Source organism: Oncorhynchus gorbuscha, unplaced genomic scaffold, assembly GCF_021184085.1.
Source record: "Oncorhynchus gorbuscha isolate QuinsamMale2020 ecotype Even-year unplaced genomic scaffold, OgorEven_v1.0 Un_scaffold_979, whole genome shotgun sequence".
In the NCBI taxonomy this organism is placed as follows: domain Eukaryota; kingdom Metazoa; phylum Chordata; class Actinopteri; order Salmoniformes; family Salmonidae; genus Oncorhynchus; species Oncorhynchus gorbuscha.
In genome coordinates, this window is record NW_025745902.1 from 227501 (window position 1) to 246752 (window position 19252).

At 47.7% G+C, this 19252-nt stretch overlaps 1 protein-coding gene across 1 annotated transcript in view; it reads right to left on the bottom strand.

Annotated features, from left to right (window-relative positions):
- Nucleotides 1–19198, bottom strand: part of LOC124020899 (A-kinase anchor protein 13-like) — a 53765-nt gene extending 34567 nt beyond the window's left edge. Inside the window, 4 exon segments of the mRNA XM_046336200.1 lie at nucleotides 13805–13952; nucleotides 15119–15197; nucleotides 15664–15731; nucleotides 19020–19198. Coding sequence (XP_046192156.1) covers nucleotides 13805–13952; nucleotides 15119–15197; nucleotides 15664–15731; nucleotides 19020–19101 — 377 coding nt within the window. The 5' untranslated portion in view covers nucleotides 19102–19198.
- Between the last annotated feature and the right edge of the window lie 54 nt (nucleotides 19199–19252).

A 19252-nucleotide genomic window follows, 5' to 3' on the forward strand; every position in this document is an offset into this window, starting at 1 on the left:
TGCCGTCTGGGACAGCAGCCTTCTGAGGGTTAACACATTTAAATGTTTTCCTCGCATCAGCCATGGAGAAGGAAAGGGGGAGGGGGACGCAGTCCTTGTTAGCGGGCCGGGATTGTGGCACTGTATTATCCTCAAAGCGGGCAAAGAAGTTGTTTAGTTTGTCTGGAAGCGTGATGTCGGTTTCCGTGACGTGGCTGGTTTTCTTTTTGTAGTCCGTGATTTCCTGTAGACCCTGCCACATACTTCTCGTGTCTGAGCCATTGAATTGAGAATCCGCCTTGTTGCTGTACTGGCATTTCGCTTGTTTGATTGCCTTGCGGAGGGAGTACCTACACTGTTTATATTCAGTCATATTTCCAGACCTCTTTAAATAAGGTGGATCACGCTTTAAGTTTTGTGCGAATGCCGCCTTCCATCCAGGGTTTCTGGTTAGAGTAGGTTTTAATAGTCACAGTGGGTACAACATCTCCAATGCACTTCTTTATAATTGTCAGCATATAGGTCAATGTTGTTCTCTGCGGCTGAGCTGAAAATATTCCAGTCCGAGTGATCAAAACAATCTTGAAGCGTGGCTTCCGATTGGTCTGACCAGCGTTGAATGGTTCTCGTCACTGGTAAACCCTGTTTGAGTTTCTGCCTATAAGACGATAGGAGCAAGATGGCGTCGTGGTCGGTTTTGCCGAAGGGAGGGCGGGGGAGGGCTTTGTAAGCATCGCGGAAGTTTTGCCCTTGCATGTAGCATAATCAATATGTTGGAAGAATTTAGGTAGACTTGTTCTCAAATTTGCTTTGTTAAAATCCCCAGCTACAATAAATGCAGCCTCAGGATATATGGTTTCCAGTTTACATAGTTCCGTGATGTCCGCCTTGCTGTCTGCTTGAGGGGAATCTACACAGCTGTGACTATAACGGAAGATAATTCTCTTGGTAGGTAAAATGGCCGGCATTTGATTGTAAGGAATTTGGGTGAGCAGAAGGACTTGAGTTCCTGAATGTCGTTATGATTACACAATGAGTCGTTAATCATAAAGAATACACCCAAACCCTTCTTCTTGCCAGACAGGTGTTCATCTCTATCGGCGCGATGCATGGAGAAGCCCAGTGGCTGAACCGATTCCAACAACATATGTTTCCGTGAAGCAGAGAATGTTACAATCCCTGATGTCTCTCTTAGCATTTATGAACATTTGAACATCTTGGCCATGTTCTGTTATAATCTCCACCCGGCACAGCCAGAAGAGGACTGGCCACCCCACATAGCCTGGTTCATTTCTAGGTTTCTTCCTAGGTTTTGGCCTTTCTAGGGAGTTTTTCCTAGCCACCGTGCTTCTACACCTGCATTGCTTGCTGTTTGGGGTTTTAGGCTGGGGTTCTGTACAGCACTTTGAGATATCAGCTGATGTAAGGGCTATATAAATACATTTGATTTGATGTCTATATTTGATGTCTTCCGGGTTGGAGTGAGCGGTCGCATCCGCACTTCGCTCCGCAGGTAGTATTACTTTTTCATTACATTTCATTATATTTCATTATATCACAACGGTTTGATTTGTCTAATCTTAGCAATTTCTTCTTAGCTAGCTACATAGCCGTCTTTGTATCAAAGATAATTGCGTAATTATCGTATTTCGTCGTCCTAACGTAGTCTTCACTGCTCTGCCCAGCAGCTAGCCAGCTAGCAAACGTCCACCGATTAGCAGCACTGTAGAAACTATTACACTCAACTGAACGACTTGATTAGTGTAGTGTTAGCTAACTACATAGCTGTCTTTGCTGTCTTCGTATCCAAGATAATTGTGTAGTTTAGAGTGTGTAGTCTTAGAGTGATTATCTTAATTTACCGAGGTTAGCTAGCCAGCTATTTGTCATCCTTAACGTAGGAGACACTGCTAGCTAGCCAACAGCTAGCCAACGTATACCGAATAGAACTTCCCCACTCAACAACCCGGTCGCATTCTGCTTCGCTCCACAGGTAGTATCACATTTTCACTTAATTTCATTACAGTACAACGGTTTGATTTGTTTGATCGTAGCTAGCTACATAGCTAGCTACATAGCAGTCTTTGTATCAAAGATAATTGTGTAGTCTAGAGCGACTTTCTAGGTTAGCTAGCCAGCTATTGTCGTTCTTTTAACGCAACGTAACGTAATCAACACTGCTAGCTAGCCAGCTAGCCCCCGAATAGCAGCACTGTAGAAACTATTACACTCAACGGAACGACTTGATTAGTGTAGTGTCAACAACGCAGCCACTGCCAGCTAGCCTACTTCAGCAGTACTGTATCATTTTAATCATTTTAGTCAATAAGATTCTTGCTACGTAAGCTTAACTTTCTGAACATTCGAGACGTGTAGTCCACTTGTCATTCCAATCTCCTTTGCATTAGTGTAGCCTCTTCTGTAGCCTGTCAACTATGTGTCTGTCTATCCCTGTTCTCTCCTCTCTGCACAGACCATACAAACGCTCCACACCGCGTGGCCGCGGCCACCCTAATCTGGTGGTTCCAGCGCGCACGACCCACGTGGAGTTCCAGGTCTCCGGTAGCCTCTGGAACTGCCGATCTGCGGCCAACAAGGCAGAGTTCATCTCAGCCTATGCCTCCCTCCAGTCCCTCGACTTCTTGGCACTGACGGAAACATGGATCACCACAGACAACACTGCTACTCCTACTGCTCTCTCTTCGTCCGCCCACGTGTTCTCGCACACCCCGAGAGCTTCTGGTCAGCGGGGTGGTGGCACCGGGATCCTCATCTCTCCCAAGTGGTCATTCTCTCTTCTTACCCATCTGTCTATCGCCTCCTTTGAATTCCATGCTGTCACAGTTACCAGCCCTTTCAAGCTTAACATCCTTATCATTTATCGCCCTCCAGGTTCCCTCTGAGAGTTCATCAATGAGCTTGATGCCTTGATAAGCTCCTTTCCTGAGGACGGCTCACCTCTCACAGTTCTGGGCGACTTTAACCTCCCCACGTCTACCTTTGACTCATTCCTCTCTGCCTCCTTCTTTCCACTCCTCTCCTATTTTGACCTCACCCTCTCACCTTCCCCCCTACTCACAAGGCAGGCAATACGCTCGACCTCATCTTTACTAGATGCTGTTCTTCCACTAACCTCATTGCAACTCCCCTCCAAGTCTCCGACCACTACCTTGTATCCTTTTCCCTCTCGCTCTCATCCAACACCTCCCACACTGCCCCTACTCGGATGGTATCGCGCCGTCCCAACCTTCGCTCTCTCTCCCCCGCTACTCTCTCCTCTTCCATCCTATCATCTCTTCCCTCTGCTCAAACCTTCTCCAACCTATCTCCTGATTCTGCCTCCTCAACCCTCCTCTCCTCCCTTTCTGCATCCTTTGACTCTCTATGTCCCCTATCCTCCAGGCCGGCTCGGTCCTCCCCTCCCGCTCCGTGGCTCGACGACTCATTGCGAGCTCACAGAACAGGGCTCCGCGCAGCCGAGCGGAAATGGAGGAAAACTCTCCTCCCTGCGGACCTGGCATCCTTTCGCTCCCTCCTCTCTACATTTTCCTCCTCTGTCTCTGCTGCTAATGCCACTTTCTACCACTCTAAATTCCAAGCATCTGCCTCTAACCCTAGGAAGCTCTTTGCCACCTTCTCCTCCCTCCTGAATCCCCCAGACTGAAGTAGAGGTGCCTGTGTCAGAGACGGAGGCCCAGACTGAAGTAGAGGTGCCTGTGTCAGAGACGGAGGCCCAGACTGAAGTAGAGGTGCCCGTGTCAGAGACGGAGGCCCAGACTGAAGTAGAGGTGCCCGTGTCAGAGACGGAGGCCCAGACTGAAGTAGAGGTGCCTGTGTCAGAGACGGAGGCTCAGTAAAAATAAATCACGGCTACAAAGAGAGGACCATTAGGGTTGGGTTGGGTTAGAGTCAGGGTTAGGGTTGGAGTCAGGGTTGGGTTAGAGTCAGGGTTAGGAACAGGGTCAGGGTCAGATTTAAGGTTAGTGTCAGGATTAGGGACATGTGCAGGATTAAGAACAGGGTCATAACCACCTTCCGGAGACACCTGAAACCCCACCTCTTTAAGGAATACCTAGGATAGGATAAGTAATCCTTCTCACCCCCCCCTTAAGATTTAGATGCACTATTGTAAAGTGACTGTTCTACTGGATGTCATAAGGTGAATGCACCAATTTGTAAGTCGCTCTGGATAAGACCGTCTGCTAAATGACTTAAATGTAATGTAATGAGTCAGGGTTATGATTAGGAACAGGGTCAGGGTTTGAGTCAGGATTATGGTTAGGAACAGGGTCAGGGTTTGAGTCAGGGTTATGATTAGGAACAGGGTCAGGGTCAGAGTTAGGATGATGGTTAGGTTTTGGTTTAAGAACAGGCTCAGGGTTAGGGTTAGGGATAGGTTTTGGTTTAAGAACAGGCTCAGGGTTAGGGTTAGGGATAGGTTTGGGTTTAAGAACAGGCTCAGGGTCAGGGATAGGTTTTGGTTTAAGAACAGGCTCAGGGTTAGGGATAGGTTTTGGTTTAAGAACAGGCTCAGGGTCAGGGATAGGTTTTGGTTTAAGAACAGGCTCAGGGTTAGGGTTAGGAGTATGGTTAGGGTTAGGTTTTGGTTTAAGAACAGGCTCAGGGTTAGGGTTAGGGATAGGTTTTGGTTTAAGAACAGGCTCAGGGTTAGGGTTAGGGATAGGTTTTGGTTTAAGAACAGGCTCAGGGTCAGGGTTAGGGATAGGTTTTGGTTTAAGAACAGGCTCAGGGTTAGGGTTAGGGATAGGTTTTGGTTTAAGAACAGGCTCAGGATTAGGGTTAGGGATAGGTTTTGGTTTAAGAACAGGCTCAGGGTTAGGGTTAGGGATAGGTTTTGGTTTAAGAACAGGCTCAGGGTTAGGGTTAGGGATAGGTTTTGGTTTAAGAACAGGCTCAGGGTTAGGGTTAGGGATAGGTTTTGGTTTAAGAACAGGCTCAGGGTCAGGGATAGGTTTTGGTTAAGAACAGGCTCAGGGTTAGGGATAGGTTTTGGTTAAGAACAGGCTCAGGGTTAGGGATAGGTTTTGGTTAAGAACAGGCTCAGGGTTAGGGTTACGGATAGGTTTTGGTTTAAGAACAGGCTCAGGGTTAGGGTTAGGGTTAGGTTTTGGTTTAAGAACAGGCTCAGGGTTAGGGATAGGTTTTGGTTTAAGAACAGGCTCAGGGTTAGGGATAGGTTTTGGTTTAAAATCAAAAAAATCAAATCAAATCAAATCAAATTTTATTTGTCACATACACATGGTTAGCAGATGTTAATGCGAGTGTAGCGAAATGCTTGTGCTTCTAGTTCCGACAATGCAGTGATAACCAACAAGTAATCTAACTAACAATTCCAAAACTACTGTCTTATACACAGTGTAAGTGTTATGCAGGTGAAGGAGGACCCAAACGCGACTTAACAGAAACAGAGTTTATTAATGCTCAAAACCGAATAACTGAAATCCTCTAGATAGTAGAGGGGAAAACAACCGGAGAAGCGGCCACAGACTGCAGGTCGCTTCGGGTAGGCGCAGGCCGTAGTCAACTGAGACACCTGCTCACACGCAGCGTCTGAAGAAGGCACAAAACACGACAGGACAGGGTGATACACAATCACGGCAAAAAACACGACAGGACAGGGCGAAACGCAATTACAGCATGGAATACAAAACAAGGAACCGATGGAACAGGAACGGATCACAAAGGAATAAATAGGGAGTCTAATCAGGGGAAAGGATCGGGAACAGGTGTGGGAAGACTAAATGATGATTAGGGGAATAGGAACAGCTGGGAGCAGGAACGGAACGACAGAGAGAAGAGAGAGCGAGAGAGTGAAAGGGGGAGGGGGAGAGAGAGGGATAGAACCAAACAAGACCAGCAGAGGGAAACGAATAGCATGGGGAGCACAGGGACAAGACATGACAATAAATGACAAACATGACAGTACCCCCCCACTCACCGAGCGCCTCCTGGCGCACTCGAGGAGGAATCCTGGCGGCAACGGAGGAAATCATCGATGAGCGAACGGTCCAGCACGTCCCGAGACGGAACCCAACTCCTCTCCTCAGGACCGTAACCCTCCCAATCCACTAGGTATTGGTGACCCCGTCCCCGAGAACGCATGTCCATAATTTTATGTACCTTGTAAATAGGTGCGCTCTCGACAAGGACGGGAGGGGGGGAGGGAAGACGAACGGGGGTGCGAAGAAAGGGCTTAACACAGGAGACATGGAAGACAGGATGGACGCGACGAAGATGTCGCGGAAGAAGCAGTCGCACAGCGACAGGATTGACGACCTGGGAGACACGGAACGGACCAATGAACCGCGGAGTCAACTTACGAGAAGCTGTCGTAAGAGGAAGGTTGCGAGTGGAAAGCCACACTCTCTGGCCGCAACAATACCTTGGACTCTTAATCCTGCGTTTATTGGCGGCTCTCACCGTCTGTGCCCTGTAACGGCAAAGTGCAGACCTCACCCTCCTCCAGGTGCGCTCACAACGTTGGACAAACGCTTGAGCGGAGGGAACGCTGGACTCGGCAAGCTGGGATGAGAACAGAGGAGGCTGGTAACCCAGACTACTCTGAAACGGAGATAACCCGGTAGCAGACGAAGGAAGCGAATTGTGAGCGTATTCTGCCCAGGGGAGCTGTTCTGCCCAAGACGCAGGGTTCCTGAAAGAAAGGCTGCGTAGTATGCGACCAATCGTCTGATTGGCCCTCTCTGCTTGACCGTTAGATTGGGGATGAAACCCGGAAGAGAGACTGACGGACGCACCAATCAAACGACAGAACTCCCTCCAAAACTGTGACGTGAATTGCGGACCTCTGTCTGAAACGGCGTCTAACGGGAGGCCATGAATTCTGAATACATTCTCAATAATGATTTGTGCCGTCTCCTTAGCGGAAGGAAGTTTAGCGAGGGGAATGAAATGTGCCGCCTTAGAGAACCTATCGACAACCGTCAGAATCACAGTCTTCCCCGCAGACAAAGGCAGACCGGTAATGAAGTCTAAGGCAATGTGAGACCATGGTCGAGAAGGAATGGGGAGCGGTCTGAGACGACCGGCAGGAGGAGAGTTACCCGACTTAGTCTGCGCGCAGTCCGAACAGGCAGCCACGAAACGGCGCGTGTCACGCTCCTGAGTCGGCCACCAAAAGCGCTGGCGAATAGACGCAAGAGTGCCTCGAACACCGGGATGACCCGCTAACTTGGCAGAGTGAGCCCACTGAAGAACAGCCAGACGAGTGGAAACAGGAACGAAAAGGAGGTTACTAGGACAAGCGCGCGGCGACGCAGTGTGCGTGAGTGCTTGCTTAACCTGTCTTTCAATTCCCCAGACTGTTAACCCGACAACACGCCCATAAGGAAGAATCCCCTCGGGATCAGTAGAAGCCACAGAAGAACTAAACAGACGGGATAAGGCATCAGGCTTGGTGTTCTTGCTACCCGGACGGTAAGAAATCACAAACTCGAAACGAGCGAAAAACAACGCCCAACGAGCTTGACGGGCATTAAGTCGTTTGGCAGAACGGATGTACTCAAGGTTCTTATGGTCTGTCCAAACGACAAAAGGAACGGTCGCCCCCTCCAACCACTGTCGCCATTCGCCTAGGGCTAAGCGGATGGCGAGCAGTTCACGGTTACCCACATCATAGTTGCGCTCAGATGGCGACAGGCGATGAGAAAAATAAGCGCAAGGATGAACCTTATCGTCAGACTGGAAGCGCTGGGATAGAATGGCTCCCACGCCTACCTCTGAAGCGTCAACCTCGACAATGAATTGTCTAGTGACGTCAGGAGTAACGAGGATAGGAGCGGACGTAAAACGTTCCTTTAGAAGATCAAAAGCTCCCTGGGCGGAACCGGACCACTTAAAACACGTCTTGACAGAAGTAAGAGCTGTGAGAGGGGCAGCAACTTGACCGAAATTACGAATGAAACGCCGATAGAAATTAGCGAAACCTAAAAGCGCTGCAACTCGACACGTGACCTTGGAACGGGCCAATCACTGACAGCTTGGACCTTAGCGGAATCCATCTGAATGCCTTCAGCGGAAATAACGGAACCGAGAAAAGTAACGGAGGAGACATGAAAAGAGCACTTCTCAGCCTTTACATAGAGACAATTCTCTAAAAGGCGCTGTAGAACACGTCGAACGTGCTGAACATGAATCTCGAGTGACGGAGAAAAAATCAGGATATCGTCAAGATAGACAAAAACGAAAATGTTCAGCATGTCTCTCAGAACATCATTAACTAATGCCTGAAAAACAGCTGGCGCATTGGCGAGACCGAACGGCAGAACCCGGTACTCAAAATGCCCTAACGGAGTATTAAACGCCGTTTTCCACTCGTCCCCCTCTCTGATGCGCACGAGATGGTAAGCGTTACGAAGGTCCAACTTAGTAAAGCACCTGGCTCCCTGCAGAATCTCGAAGGCTGATGACATAAGGGGAAGCGGATAACGATTCTTAACCGTTATGTCATTCAGCCCTCGATAATCACGCAGGGGCGCAGAGTACCGTCCTTCTTCTTAACAAAAAAGAACCCCGCCCCGGCCGGAGAGGAAGAAGGCACTATGGTACCGGCGTCAAGAGACACAGACAAATAATCCTCGAGAGCCTTACGTTCGGGAGCCGACAGAGAGTATAGTCTACCTCGAGGAGGAGTGGTCCCCGGAAGGAGATCAATACTACAATCATACGACCGGTGAGGAGGAAGGAGTTGGCTCGGGACCGACTGAAGACCGTGCGCAGATCATGATATTCCTCCGGCACTCCTGTCAAATCGCCAGGTTCCTCCTGAGAAGTAGGGACAGAAGAAACGGGAGGGATGGCAGACATTAAACACTTCACATGACAAGAAACGTTCCAGGATAGGATAGAATTACTAGACCAATTAATAGAAGGATTATGACATACTAGCCAGGGATGACCCAAAACAACAGGTGTAAACGGTGAACGGAAAATCAAAAAGAAATAGTCTCACTGTGGTTACCAGATACTGTGAGGGTTAAAGGTAGTGTCTCAAATCTGATACTGGGAAGATGACTACCATCTAAGGCGAACATGGGCGTAGGCTTATCTAACTCTCTGAAAGGAATGTCATGTTTCCGAACCCATGCTTCGTCCATGAAACAACCCTCAGCCCCAGAGTCTATCAAGGCACTACATGTAGCGCCCGAACCGGTCCAGCGTAGGTGGACCGACAAAGTAGTACAGGACTTTGATGGAGAGACTTGAGTAGTTGCGCTCACCTGTAGCCCTCCGCTTACAGATGAGCTCTGGCTTTTACTGGACATGAATTAACGAAATGTCCAGCAACTCCACAATAGAGGCACAGGCGGTTGGTGATCCTCCGTTCCCTCTCCTTATTCGAGATGCGAATCCCTCCCAGCTGCATGGGCTCAGTCTCAAAGCCAGAGGGGGAGATGGCTGCGATGCGGAGCAGGGAAACACCGTTGATGCGAGCTCTCTTCCACGAGCCCGGTGACGAAGATCTACCCGTCGTTCTATGCGGATGGCGAGAGCAATCAAAGAGTCCACATCTGAAGGAACCTCCCGGGAGAGAATCTCATCCTTAACCACAGCGTGGAGTCCCTCCAGAAAACGAGCGAGCAGCGCCGGCTCGTTCCACTCACTAGAGGCAGCAAGAGTGCGAAACTCAATGGAATAATCCGTTATGGACCGTTCACCTTGGCATAAGGAAGCCAGGGCCCTAGAAGCCTCCCCACCAAAAACTGAACGGTCAAAAACCCGAATCATCTCCTCTTTAAAGTTCTGGAAATCGTTTGAGCAAACAGCCCTTGCCTCCCAGATAGCTGTGCCCCATTCTCGAGCCCGGCCAGTGAGGAGTGAGATGACGTAAGCAACCCGAGCTCTCTCTAGAGTATGTGTTGGGTTGGAGAGAGAACACAATCTCACACTGCGTGAGAAAGGAGCGGCACTCAGTGGGCTGCCCGGAGTAGCAAGGTGGGTTATTAACCCTAGGTTCTGGAGGCTCGGCAGGCCAGGAAGTAACAGGTGGCACGAGACGTAGACTCTGGAACTGTCCAGAGAGGTCGGAAACCTGAGCAGCCAGGTTTTCCACGGCCTGGCGAGCAGCGGACAATTCCTGCTCGTGTCTGCCGAGCATGGCTCCTTGGATCTCGACGGCAGTGTAACGAGCGTCAGAAGTCGCTGGGTCCATTCTTTGATCGGTTCCTTCTGTTATGCAGGTGAAGGAGGACCCAAACGCGACTTAACAGAAACAGAGTTTATTAATGCTCAAAACCGAATAACTGAAATCCTCTAGATAGTAGAGGGAAAACAACCGGAGAAGCGGCCACAGACTGCAGGTCGCTTCGGGTAGGCGCAGGCCGTAGTCAACTGAGACACCTGCTCACACGCAGCGTCTGAAGAAGGCACAAACACGACAGGACAGGGTGATACACAATCACGGCAAAAAACACGACAGGACAGGGCGAAACGCAATTACAGCATGGAATACAAAACAAGGAACCGATGGAACAGGAACGGATCACAAAGGAATAAATAGGGAGTCTAATCAGGGGAAAGGATCGGGAACAGGTGTGGGAAGACTAAATGATGATTAGGGGAATAGGAACAGCTGGGAGCAGGAACGGAACGACAGAGAGAAGAGAGAGCGAGAGAGTGAAAGGGGGAGGGGGAGAGAGAGGGATAGAACCAAACAAGACCAGCAGAGGGAAACGAATAGCATGGGGAGCACAGGGACAAGACATGACAATAAATGACAAACATGACAGTAAGGGGATAAGGAACATGTACATAAGGATATATGAATGAGTGATGGTACAGAGCAGCATACAGTAGATGGTATCGAGTACAGTATATACATATGAGATGAGTATGTAGACAAAGTAAACAAAGTGGCATAGTTAAAGTGGCTAGTGATACATGTGTTACATAAGGATGCAGTCGATGTTGTAGAGTACAGTATATACATATGTATATGAGATGAATAATGTAGGGTAAGTAACATTATATAAGGTAGCATTGTTTAAAGTGGCTAGTGATATATTTACATCATTTCCCATCAATTCCCATTATTAAATGGCTGGAGTTGGGTCAGTGTCAATGACAGTGTGTTGGCAGCAGCCACTCAATGTTAGTGGTGGCTATTTAACAGTCTGATGGCCTTGAGATAGAAGCTGTTTTTCAGTCTCTCGGTCCCAGCTTTGATGCACCTGTACTGACCTCGCCTTCTGGATGATAGCGGGGTGAACAGGCAGTGGTTCGGGTGGTTGATGTCCTTGATGATCTTTATGGCCTTCCTGTAACAACGGGTGGTGTAGGTGTCCTGGAGGGCAGGTAGTTTGCCCCGGTGATGCGTTGTGCAGTCCTCACTACCCTCTGGAGAGCCTTACGGTTGAGGGCGGAGCAGTTGCCGTACCAGGCGGTGATACAGCCCGCCAGGATGCTCTCGATTGTGCATCTGTAGAAGTTTGTGAGTGCTTTTGGTGACAAGCCAAATTTCTTCAGCCTCCTGAGGTTGAATAGGCGCTGCTGCGCTTCTTCACGACGCTGTCAGTGTGAGTGGACCAATTCAGTTTGTCTGTGATGTGTATGCCGAGGAACTTAAAACTAGCTACCCTCTCCACTACTGTTCCATCGATGTGGATAGGGGGTGTTCCCTCTGCTGTTTCCTGAAGTCCACAATCATCTCCTTAGTTTTGTTGACGTTGAGTGTGAGGTTATTTTCCTGACACCACACTCCAAGGGCCCTCACCTCCTCCCTGTAGGCCGTCTCGTCGTTGTTGGTAATCAAGCCTACCACTGTTGTGTCGTCCGCAAACTTGATGATTGAGTTGGAGCGTGCGTGGCCACGCAGTCGTGGGTGAACAGGGAGTACAGGAGAGGGCTCAGAACGCACCCTTGTGGGGCCCCCGTGTTGAGGATCAGCGGGAGGAGATGTTGTTGCCTACCCTCACCACCTGGGGGCGGCCCGTCAGGAAGTCCAGTACCCAGTTGCACAGGGCGGGGTCGAGACCCAGGGTCTCGAGCTTGATGACGAGCTTGGAGGGTACTATGGTGTTGAATGCCGAGCTGTAGTCGATGAACAGCATTCTCACATAGGTATTCCTCTTGTCCAGGTGGGTTAGGGCAGTGTGCAGTGTGGTTGAGATTGCATCGTCTGTGGACCTATTTGGGCGGTAAGCAAATTGGAGTGGGTCTAGGGTGTCAGGTAGGGTGGAGGTGATATGGTCCTTGACTAGTCTCTCAAAGCACTTCATGATGACGGAAGTGAGTGCTACGGGGCGGTAGTCGTTTAGCTCAGTTACCTTAGCTTTCTTGGGAACAGGAACAATGGTGGCCCTCTTGAAGCATGTGGGAACAGCAGACTGGTATAGGGATTGATTGAATATGTCCGTAAACACACCGGCCAGCTGGTCTGCGCATGCTCGGAGGGCGCGGCTGGGGATGCCGTCTGGGCCTGCAGCCTTGCGAGGGTTAACACGTTTAAATGTCTTAATCACCTCGGCTGCAGTGAAGGAGAGACTGCATATAACACGTAAAAAAACAAAAAACTGCATAGTTTCCTAGGAACGCGAAGCGAGGCGGCCATCTCAGTCGGCGCCGGAAGTTAATGAAGAAGAACAGGCTCAGGGTTAGGGATAGGTTTTGGTTTAAGAACAGGCTCAGGGTTAGGGATAGGTTTTGGTTTAAGAACAGGCTCAGGGTTAGGGATAGGTTTGGGTTTAAGAACAGGCTCAGGGTTAGGGATAGGTTTTGGTTTAAGAACAGGCTCAGGGTTAGGGATAGGTTTGGGTTTAAGAACAGGCTCAGGGTCAGGGTTAGGGATAGGTTTTGGTTTAAGAACAGGCTCAGGGTTAGGGATAGGGATAGGTTTTGGTTTAAGAACAGGCTCAGGGTTAGGGTTCGGGATAGGTTTTGGTTTAAGAACAGGCTCAGGGTTAGGGTTAGGGATAGGTTTGGGTTTAAGAACAGGCTCAGGGTCAGGGATAGGTTTTGGATTAAGAACAGGCTCAGGGTCAGGGATAGGTTTTGGTTTAAGAACAGGCTCAGGGTTAGGGATAGGTTTGGGTTTAAGAACAGGCTCAGGGTTAGGGTTAGGTTTAAGAACAGGCTCAGGGTTAGGGTTAGGGTTAGGTTTAAGAACAGGCTCAGGGTTAGGGTTAGGGTTAGGTTTAAGAACCGGCTCAGGGTCAGGGATAGGTTTTGGTTTAAGAACAGGCTCAGGCTCAGGGTTAGGGATAGGTTTTGGTTAAGAACAGGCTCAGGCTCAGGGATAGGGATAGGTTTTGGTTTAAGAACAGGCTCAGGGTCAGGGTTAGGGATATGGTTAGGGATAGGTTTGGGTTTAAGAACAGGCTCAGGGTCAGGGTTAGGGATATGGTTAGGGATAGGTTTTGGTTTAAGAACAGGCTCAGGGTCAGGGATAGGTTTTGGTTTAAGAACAGGCTCAGGGTCAGGGTTAGGGATATGGTTAGGGATAGGTTTTGGTTAAGAACAGGCTCAGGGTCAGGGTTAGGGATAGGGTTAGGGTTAGGTTTGGGTTTAAGAACAGGCTCAGGGTTAGGGATAGGTTTGGGTTAGGGATAGGTTTGGGTTAAGAACAGGCTCAGGGTCAGGGATAGGTTTTGGTTTAAGAACAGGCTCAGGGTCAGGGATAGGGATAGGGTTAGGGTTAGGTTTGGGTTTAAGAACAGGCTCAGGGTCAGGGTTAGGGATATGGTTAGGGATAGGTTTGGGTTAAGAACAGGCTCAGGGTCAGGGATAGGGATAGGGTTAGGGATAGGTTTGGGTTTAAGAACAGGCTCAGGGTTAGGTTTGGGTTGCTCACCCAGCGATGTTGGATATGGAGATGCTCTTTGACAGGTTGGAGCCGGGGAAAGGTATGATGGAGGTATGTCTTCGGGAGGGAACAACCAATGAGGAGTGGTCTTCTGGAGACAAGATGGCTGACCAGGGTCGCTCCCTCGATGCACCTGCTGTGATGTCATAAGAGAGGGCCAGCGTTAACAGAGGAATGCGGTAGGATGGTAATTGGGTTACGTCCCACATGGCACCCTAATCCTTACATAGTGCACATGTTGACATGCAGCCCTGTAGGACTCTATAGGGAACAGATACATCCAGCCCTGTAGGACTCTATAGGGAACAGATACATCCAGCCCTGTAGGACTCTATAGGGAACAGATACATCCAGCCCTGTAGGACTCTATAGGGAACAGATACATCCAGCCCTGTAGGACTCTATAGGGAACAGATACATCCATCCTGTAGGACTCTATAGGGAACAGATACATCCAGCCCTGTAGGACTCTATAGGGTACAGATACATCCAGCCCTGTAGGACTCTATAGGGTACAGATACATCCAGCCCTGTAGGACTCTATAGGGAACAGATACATCCAGCCCTGTAGGACTCTATAGGGAACAGATACATCCAGCCCTGTAGGACTCTATAGGGAACAGATACATCCATCCTGTAGGACTCTATAGGGAACAAATACATCCAGCCCTGTAGGACTCTATAGGGTACAGATACATCCAGCCCTGTAGGACTCTATAGGGAACAGATACATCCAGCCCTGTAGGACTCTATAGGGTACCGATACATCCAGCCCTGTAGGACTCTATAGGGAACAGATACATCCAGCCCTGTAGGACTCTATAGGGAACAGATACATCCAGCCCTGTAGGACTCTATAGGGAACAGATACATCCAGCCCTGAAGGACTCTATAGGGAACAGATACATCCAGCCCTGTAGGACTCTATAGGGAACAGATACATCCAGCCCTGTAGGACTCTATAGGGAACAGATACATCCAGCCCTGTAGGACTCTATAGGGAGAAGATACATCCAGCCCTGTAGGACTCTATAGGGAGAAGATACATCCAGCCCTGTAGGACTCTATAGGGAGAAGATACATCCAGCCCTGTAGGACTCTATAGGGAGAAGATACATCCAGCCCTGTAGGACTCTATAGGGAACAGACAACATGCAGCCCTGTAGGACCAACAGATCTGGGACCAGGACAATGCTGTGGTGGCTCTGGTTAACACCAACAGATCTGGGACCAGGACAGGACTGTGGTGGCTCTGGGAAACACCAACAGTATGACTATTGAGTATATTTAAGATGGACTCACGGTTTAACCCTCGTTTTGGTCTCCGGGTGACAACAGGAATGGTGGCTGAATCTGGAACTGCAAACTGCTGTCTGGGCGACTGGAGGGAAAACAATCCAGGACTTCAGTAGTGTAAATAAGTTCATGACCTTGATGTCCTGTATGCTACTCATCCTATTGGCTGACAAAATGATCTTGTACATAAAAACATGATGTCCTTCTGTAGCTCAGTTGGTAGAGCATGGCGCTTGTAACGCCAGGGTAGTGGGTTCGATCCCCTGGACCACCCATACGTAGAATGTATGCACACATGACTGTAAGTCGCTTTGGATAAAAGCGTCTGCTAAATGGCATATATTATTATTATTATTATATTATTATTATATTATATTATTATTTATTATTATTATTATTATTATTATTATTATTATTATTCTTGTAGGCTACTCATCCTATTGGCTGACAAAATGATCTAGTGCATAAAAACATGATGTCCTTGTAGGCTACTCATTTTATAGGCTGACGAAATGGTTTTGAAAATAGTTTTAAATACAGTTTTTCCTTACCTTCATCTTCACCTTGGCACAGACAGGCAGGCTTTCTCTACAACTCTTATGAACATGTGAATTGCAATCTGAAAAATACAAAAAGAATGCAACTCTAAATCTGAAAGTAAAAACTCAGTCTACAGAACCAGAGAGTTGGACTGGTCTACAGAACCAGAGAGTTGGACTGGTCTACAGAACCAGAGAGTTGGACTGGTCTACAGAACCAGAGAGTTGGACTGGTCTACAGAACCAGAGAGTTGGACTGGTCTACAGAACCAGAAAAGTGGACCGGTCTACAGAGTTGGACTGGTCTACAGAACCAGAGAAGTGGACTGGTCTGTAGAACCAGAGAATTGGACTGGTCTACAGAACTAGAGAGTTGGCGTATGTCCAGAATGACACCATAGTCCTTCGGGGATTCTTGAAAGTTGGGACAATCCTTGTTGGGAAACTTTGTATTTATAGACAATTTGTTTTTCTTTTGTTTGTTTTAATTCAGATGAAATTACATTTAGTGGAATTTAATTAGGGAAAGATTTGCTTTTGTAATTTTCTAAATATTTTCTATATTATACATTTTCATATCGGCTCTATGCCTAGACATGCCCTTGTCTGGAACAAATTATACCAGTTTCAACTCTCCAATTATACATATTTTTATTCTATAAACCGGCAATGATATTTTTATAGTTTAAAAAAATATATGTTGTAGTTTCTTGTGAGAGCCCTCTCTGCCTTTAAGAGAAATAGTCTTAAAAGATGTGCCTGGAGATATGGTGAACTCCGTCAGATTGGTCTTAAATCCTAAATGAATCAGGGATGAGCAGGGACAGCTTCTTCTGCATGTCCTTATTCTATGTAGTACAAGAAGACCACTCCGGAAAGTTCTCTACATTTAATAGATGAAAACAAAAATATTGAAATCACCACACATCATCACAACAATGAACTGTCAATTCCATCTCCTTGATAGAATATTCATTTTGGTTTAAATATGTTTATTTTGATTAGTTTTTAGTCATGAAGCAACTGAAGAAAAACTAAATTGCGACCTTGTATACCACTTCAATTCCATAAATCAAACTCATTCAGATTGTTTTCTAACGTCAACTCTGTAAAAGGTTGTTGTCGAACGTCACAACTCATTCAGATTGTTGTCGAACGTCAAACTCATTCAGATTGTTGTCTGACGTCAACTCCGTAAGTCATCCACATACATAGACACTCTGTCTTTACTCAAAGTCAGTGGTATTCAGTTAGTAAAGGTTGAAAAAAGCAAGGGGCCTAAACAGCTACTCTGGGGAATTCCTGATTCTACCTGCAAGGGGCCTAAACAGCTGCCCTGGGGAATTCCTGATTCTACCTGGATTATGTTTGAGAGGCTTCCATTAACAGTCTGATGGCCTAGAGATAGAAGCTGTTTCAGTCTCAGCTTTGATGCACCTGTACTGAGCTCGCTTTCTGGATGGTAGTGGTGTGAACAGGCAGTGGCTCGGGTGGTTATTGTCCATGATGATCTTTATGGCCTTCCTGTGACATCGGGTGGTGTAGGTGTCCTGGAGGGCAGGTAGTTTGCCCCCGGTGATGCGTTGTGCAGACCGCACTACCCTCTGGAGAGCCTTGCGGTTGTGGGCGGTGCAGTTGCCATTCCGGGCGGTGATACAGCCCGAAAGGATGCTCTCGATTGTGCATGTGTAAAAGTTTGTGAGGGTTTTAGGTGACAAGCCACATTTCTTCAGCCTCCTGAGGTTGAAGAGGCATTGTTGCACCTTCTTCACCACACTGTCTGTTTGGATGGACCATTTCAGATTGTCAGTGATGTGTAGGCAGAGGAACTCCATCAGCCACGGAGAAGGAGATTCCACAGTCCTTGGTAGCGGGCCACATTGGTGGCACTGTATTATCCTCAAAGTGGGCAAAGAAGGTGTTTAGTTCACCTGGAAGCAAGACGTCGGTGTCCGTGACGTGGCTGGTTTACCTTTTGAAGTCCGTGATTGTCGGCAGACAATTGTCTTGTGTCTGAGCCATTGAATTGCGACTCCACTTTGTCGACATTTGGATGATTTGATTTAATTTAAACTTTTTATTTATTTTAACCTTTAACTAGGCAAGTCAGTTAAGATCAAATTCTTATTTACAATGAGGGCCTACCCCGGCCAAACCCGGACGATGCTGGGCCAATTGTGCAAAGTCCTATGGTATTATTCTCTGACACTATCCAGAACATATCCCAGTCCCTGTAATCAAAACAATCTTGAAACGTGGATTCCCGATTGGTCAGACTGGCGTTAAATAGTCCTTAGCATGGGTACTTCCTGTTTAAGTTTTTGCCTATAGGAATGGAGGAGCAAAATAGATACGTGTTCATATTTGTGAAATAAGGGCGGGCGAGGGCCTTGTAAGCGGGAAGTTAGAGTAGCAATGATCCAGTGGTTTTCCAGTGCGAGTTCTACAGTCGATATGCTGATACAATTTAGGTAGCCTTGTTCTCAAATTTTGTTTGTTAAAATCCCCAGCTACAATTAATTCAGCCTCAGCATATATGATTTCCAATATAGTCCATTGAAGTTCCTTGAGGGCCATTGTGGTATCGACTTGAGGGGGGATATATATGGCTGTGACAATAACAAAATATAATTATCTTGAGATAATATGGTCGGCATTTGATTATGAGGAATTCTAGGTCAGGTGAACAAAAGACTTGAATTCCTGTTGTTACAATTACACCATAAGTCATTAAACATGAAACCCCCGCCCTTCTTCCCAAAGAGATGTTTATTACTGTCGGCGCGACGCACTGATAAACCAGGTAGTTGTACCGTCTCCGACAGCATATCCCGAGAGAGCCATGGTTCCGTGAAACAGAGTATGTTACAATCCCTGATGTCTCTCTGGAAAGCAAACCTCAACCCTAATTTCATCGACCTTGTTATCTAGGGACTGGACATTGGCGAGTTATATACTCGGGAGTGGTGGGTGGTGTGTGCACCTCCGAAGTCTGACCAGAACACTGTTCTGTCTGCCTCTTCTCCAGCAGAGTTGTTTTGGATCAGCCTCAGGAATCAGTTCAATTGCCCGAGTGTTACGGACAAAGGATCCCCTTCGGGAAAGTCGTATTCCTGGTCGTAGTGCTGGTAAGTTGACATCGCTCTGATATCCAATAGTTCTTCCCGGCTGTATGTAATAAAACTTAAGATTGTCTGTGCTAACAATGTAAGAAATAATACATCAAAATAAAAATACTGAAATGTTTCCTAAGGATTAGAAGCAAAGCAGCCCTCTCTGTCAGCGCCATCTTGAGTGATATGGTGTGTATCTACTAAACCTGCTAATAGTTGGTTTTGTTAGAGTTGTATTGACTGATGTTGTCTTACGGGTGCAGAGAAAGGCATCCTTAGTGTTGATGGTTTTGCTGCATTGGTGGCAGGAGGAGGATTGTGTCTGGGAGGAGACCATGCTGAAGTGATGTCCGTTCAGCGTACATCTCTCTCTGGCCTTCGCCTCTCTCCTATCGTCTTTGTCTCGACTCTTCTCTCCATCCTTTTCCTGCAGGTGGAAGAAGGGGGATTAGGGAGAAGAAACAGAATGAGGTCAGACAGTACAGCTA